We start from the raw sequence: 5,018 nt of genomic DNA on the forward strand, positions 1-5,018 counted from the left end.
GGGCGACAGAGTGAGACTCCAACTCAAAAAAAAAACAAAAAAAAAGCGCTATTCTCTACCTTGCAGGGAACAGGGCTCCCTCACTCACGGTGCTCCCAGGAGCCAGGACATCTTGTGAAGTCCTGGCTTCACCAGGATGTCGATCCACCACTCTCCCTCATCCTCACCAAGGTGTGCTTTTGTGGGAACACAGAGCAATGTGTGGCTCCCTTCTCATACAAAGACCTCACTCCCGAGCCACCAACAGGGTGGCGTGTGTTGTCTCCAGGACACTATGCTCTATCACTCAGCCCCCAGGGACCTGGTTCAGGCATCTGCAAGCTGGTCTCCCTTGAAGAGAAACTCTGAAGCAAGGATAAAGCAAACGTGCTGCTTGGGGACCAACCCTAGGACCTCAACCTCAGCAACAGAGCACTCAAACCCCTGCCCCTAGAGACATAACACCTCAAAGAGAATCTCCTTTGGATATAAAAAGAAAATAAGCAAAACAGCCAAAGTCTGAGAGGCTTGAAGTTCAAAACTTCATAAGCTTTGGCACCATGCCTCTCACCCAAGTCACTTTCTGGTTCTGGGAATTTCTGATACCTGGCAGGCAAGGAAACTAAAGGAGGGGGAAGGAGAACATTTATTTCAAACTCTTCCACCTCCCATGATCCATGGGCAGCAGTCAGTAGTGGTCAGAGCTGCTTCTCTGTGCTGGTTAAGAAGCTCCCATTTCCCAGGGACAAGTGGGAACCAGTTACATCAGCTACGTACAGCCTGTCTCTCTGGACCACTCAAAGTCCCAAGGCCAGAGATGCATCGTGCTCCAATGGGAAGCGCTCCGCACACTTACTCCTCCTCATCCTTCCATCTCAGCCACCAGGGGATGCATCTAGGGGAGAAGAGGGGGAGGGAGCAGGAGACACCAAGCACAGCTCTGGCTCTACCACTTCCAATCTCACAGCACTCTGCTTTTCTGCTTTGGAGCCTATGTTCTAGCTTTGCTTCTTGTAGTCCTTCTCTAAGGTACGGTACCCTGGTCAAAAGCAAGCAAACAAAATCCCACACTAATAAAACACAAATGCATCCAGGTCACTCCATACCTAACAGAACCAGACAGGCCATGAGCAGATGCGTCCACAGCACGCATCCTCCTCCACCGAGAGGCACCGGGATGCTGACCCAACACTGAGCAGCCCCCCGGTGGCTCCAACTCTGGCTCCCAAGGGACAGGAGCTGGCAGCAGGGATAGTGATTATGGGATGGGGGTGAGGGCACAGGGAATCCTGGGGGGAGCCCAGTGGGAGAATACTTACAGGGCATCGGTGCACCAGCCAGTATGCCTTCTCCTGACAGTCCAGGGCGTACCTGTCTGCTTTGTTCCTCTCCTTTCCAGCCCTGAAAAGCCAAAAGCCCGATTTAAGACCAGGAATACTTTGCATCTTTTGATCGGTGATGGCCCCATTCCTAGTGACCTGGACACTCCCCAAACAGCCAAATAACCCACCTGTGCCGCCGTGATCACAAACGTGGCGAGTACTAACGTCACATTTATGTGCTGGGGATCATTCTAACTACATTTACAGGTATTGACTCCTTTGATCCAGTGGAACGCTCTCAGTGACATCTTCTCACTTCACAATGCAGGGAAGTGAAACGGAGAGAGGTTGAGTGTCTGGCCAGGGACATACCGTCAGCAAGTGGCAGAGGCGAGGCCTACACTCAGGAGTCTGGCCCAGGCCCACTCCCTGACAGCACGGGGCTGCAGTGAGCTGCTGCATGACCAGCCCTACAGTCAAATCAGCCTCACCAACTTCACCACTAGAGCCGGCGTGGATGATCTTCTGGGCTGACGTGTGACCCCTTGGCTTCTTAATAGTTCCCTGCTTTGGCAGGCAACATAGCCAGCATCTGGACAGGCAGCAGCCATCAGTGTGCTCATGACGGGGAAGAAGCTGGCCCTGGAGAGTCCCTGTTCTCCCACCCATTAGTTTGGCCCTATTACCCCGAGAGCCAGAGTCAAGGCGAGGCTTTTTCTGGGCCCAATTCGTTATTGCACAAGACAATGTACTTTCCCTCTTAGATAGGAAATGGCACCGGGCTTCCCCCTCCAGGAGCAAAGAGGCATTCATTGCCCTGCTGTGGGCCCGTAACATGCCATCTCCACAGCGACCTGTGCTCACTCTTTCCAATGCCTGTTTGCTCCGGGAACGTGCGATGACGCAGGTGCCCTCTGCACGATACAAATGTACTGTGAATAACATAATAACACCCAGAGAGCTCGATGGGGGAGCAGCACCATTCCAGCGGGGGTGTTCTGCCAACCTCCTCTGGAAATTAAATATAACACCGTCAGTCCAGCTTCCCTTGCAAACCTAACTGGATTTTCCACCAGGTTAACTAGCCCCTGTGCCCCAGAGGACAGGCCACAATCAGCCCAAGGCACTGCAGAGTTTCCATAACGCTGAACAGCCTTGCGAATAGAGTCCCTCTCTAACTTACCCCAAAGGTCTTTCCTGGCTTTGTTCTGTTTTTCTTGATAGATGCTATTGGAGGGAAGTTGGGGTAGCCAGAACACATGGGAGCCACGAAACTAGGAATTACTTTAGGTGATCATACCACGATTTTTTTTTTTTAGCAACAGCATCTGCTTAATCACTCACTCATTCATTCATGTATGTATTCACTAATCTTCCGTTCTGTTTTCAGCACTGAGAGTCTGTCTACTGGTGAACCAAACAGACTTTGAGTAGCTTTTGGTCTAAATAGTACAAAAATAGTCAAAATGAATTACAAATGCATTCTGTGCCCGAAGGAGACATTCCGGGTACTGTGATGGCCTCTGTGGTGGTTTTTAAACATGTCTACAATTCTTTGATGCCCACTTCACTAGCAGATGGGTCTATGTCCCTCCCCTCGAAGCCAGGGGTGATGGCTTCAACCAACATGAGATGCCAGGATTGGCACTGTGCAATTTCTCAGGCTGGGCCCTAAAAGGTAGACAGCTGCCCCCTCCTCACTGGAATGTGGGCTCTTGACGCCTCCAACCGCCTTTAAGCAATCGGACAGCCCTGATACTGCCATGCTGTAAGAAAGCTCAAGCTTGTCCACACAGAGAGGCCCAGAGGCTATAAGGAGAGAACAAGAGGCTGGGCTCAGTGGTTCACACCTGCAATCCCAGCACGCTGGGGGAGGCTGAGGCAGGAGGACTGCAAGACCAGCCTGGGCAACATAACGAGACCTCATCCCTACAAAAAAAATCAAAAAATTAGCCAGGCATAGGGGTGCCCAGAGGAGAAAGGATCACTTGAGCTCAGGTGGTCAAGGCTGTGGTGAGCTGGGCTCATGCCACTGCACTCCAGCCTGGGCAACAAAGTAAGACTCTGACTAAAACAAACAAACAAAGAGGAGAACAAGACATGCTAGCTAGTCCCAGGAACTCCAGGCCCCTAGCTCCAGGCATCGGACCACAATCACCAGAGAGACTCTGAGTCAGAGCTGTGCAGCCATCTTTCCAGAATTCCTGAAATCATGACCAATAATAAATAATTGCTGCTGTTTTGAACCACTAAAAGTTTAGGATGATCTGAATGCAGTAAGAGCTCATCAGAAGAGTCTCTTTGAGGAAGTGATGTTGGAAGTGAGTGTTCTGACAGCTAGAGAAGGTCGCGTGATCTCACCCTATTTGTGTTTCAGACATGGGGATAAAATGAGAGCAAAGAGGTGGGAGGATGCTGCCTCGGTCCAGCTGACAACGAGGTTGGCTCAGCCAGCAGAGGGGCAGTGGAGGAGACAGACAGGATGCTCAGCAGAAGGGGTTCTGCCAGAGGCGGCCACCAGACCAGATGACTAGATGCTGGATGTTCTCAGGGACGAGGAGTGGGATGGAAGGTGGTTCCTTGCACTGATATGGGTAACACTAGAAGGACAGGCTGGAAGTGAGGAAAAGACACATTCAGCTGTGGACAGGTCAAGTTGGAGGTATGACATCCACCCAAGGGCTTGAGCAGGCAGCCATTTGCTGTCCCTCAGAATGGTATGACTGCCTCATAGGCCAACCTACATGGCCAGCCTAGTTTTGTAGTGAGACCTTAAATCTGAAATCAGAAGCAGACTTTGAGTCAAACCATGGATTAGTGGAGAATGCCAGCATCTTGAAAGAAGAGTGTCGTTTAGCAATTGCCCATCCCAAGGCACCTAGACACAGAAGGAAGTGTCTCTGATCTGGGCAGCATAGAGCTTCATCCCAATGGAGACCACAGCCAAGGCAGTGGGCCCATGAGGCCACTGAGAATAGCTCTGAACTGCAAGAGCACCTACAGCAACCTCATTAAACTGAAAAACTTCCGCAAAGCAAAAGAAGCCATCAAGAGAGTGGAGAGACAGCCCACAGAATGGGAAAAAAAATTTGTCAACTGTATATCAGTCAAAGGCCAAACACCCAGGATCTACAGGAACTCAAATGTGCTGAAAGGAAAAAAACAGTCACATTAAAAACTGGGCAAAAGACATAAATGGACACTTCTCGAAAGGTAATAAACGAGCAACCAACAGACACATGAAAAAATGTTCAGTTTCACTAATCATTAGAGAAGTGCAAATTAAAACCACACTAGGATACCACTAGTCCCAGTAAGAATAGCCATCATGAATAAAACAAACAACAGATGCTGGCAAGGATGCGGAGAAAAGGGAACGTTTCTACACTGTTGGTGGGAATACAAACTAGTGCAACCTCTCTGGAAAACAGTGTGGGTGTGGCAATTTCGGAAAGAACTAGAAATTGACCTTCCATATGACCCAGCAATCCCCCTACTGGAAATATACCTGGAGGAACTCAAATCATTCAGCCAAAAAGATACCTGCACACACATGTTTACTGCAGCACTATTCACAATAGCAAAAACATGGAATCAACCATCCTGCTCGTCAAAATAGGATTGACTAAAAAAATGTGGTACAAGCCGGGCTCGGTTGCTCAGCCTGTAATCCCAGTGCTTTGGGAGGCTGAGGTGAGTGAATTGCCTGAGCCCGCG

General features: G+C 49.9%; 1 protein-coding gene across 2 annotated transcripts in view; it reads right to left on the minus strand.

Moving 5' to 3' along the window:
* Positions 1 to 5,018, minus strand: part of RGS9 (regulator of G protein signaling 9) — a 57,661-nt gene that overhangs the window by 42,924 nt on the left and 9,719 nt on the right. For both annotated transcript variants that reach the window (XM_021712452.1, XM_021712451.1), the window contains exon 7: positions 1,299 to 1,380. In XM_021712452.1, coding sequence (XP_021568127.1) covers positions 1,299 to 1,380 — 82 coding nt within the window. The remainder of the gene's footprint in view (positions 1 to 1,298; positions 1,381 to 5,018) is intronic.

The sequence above is a fragment of the Carlito syrichta genome, unplaced genomic scaffold (assembly GCF_000164805.1).
Source record: "Carlito syrichta isolate Samal-C Ts95f unplaced genomic scaffold, Tarsius_syrichta-2.0.1 Scaffold303277, whole genome shotgun sequence".
NCBI classification, from domain to species: domain Eukaryota; kingdom Metazoa; phylum Chordata; class Mammalia; order Primates; family Tarsiidae; genus Carlito; species Carlito syrichta.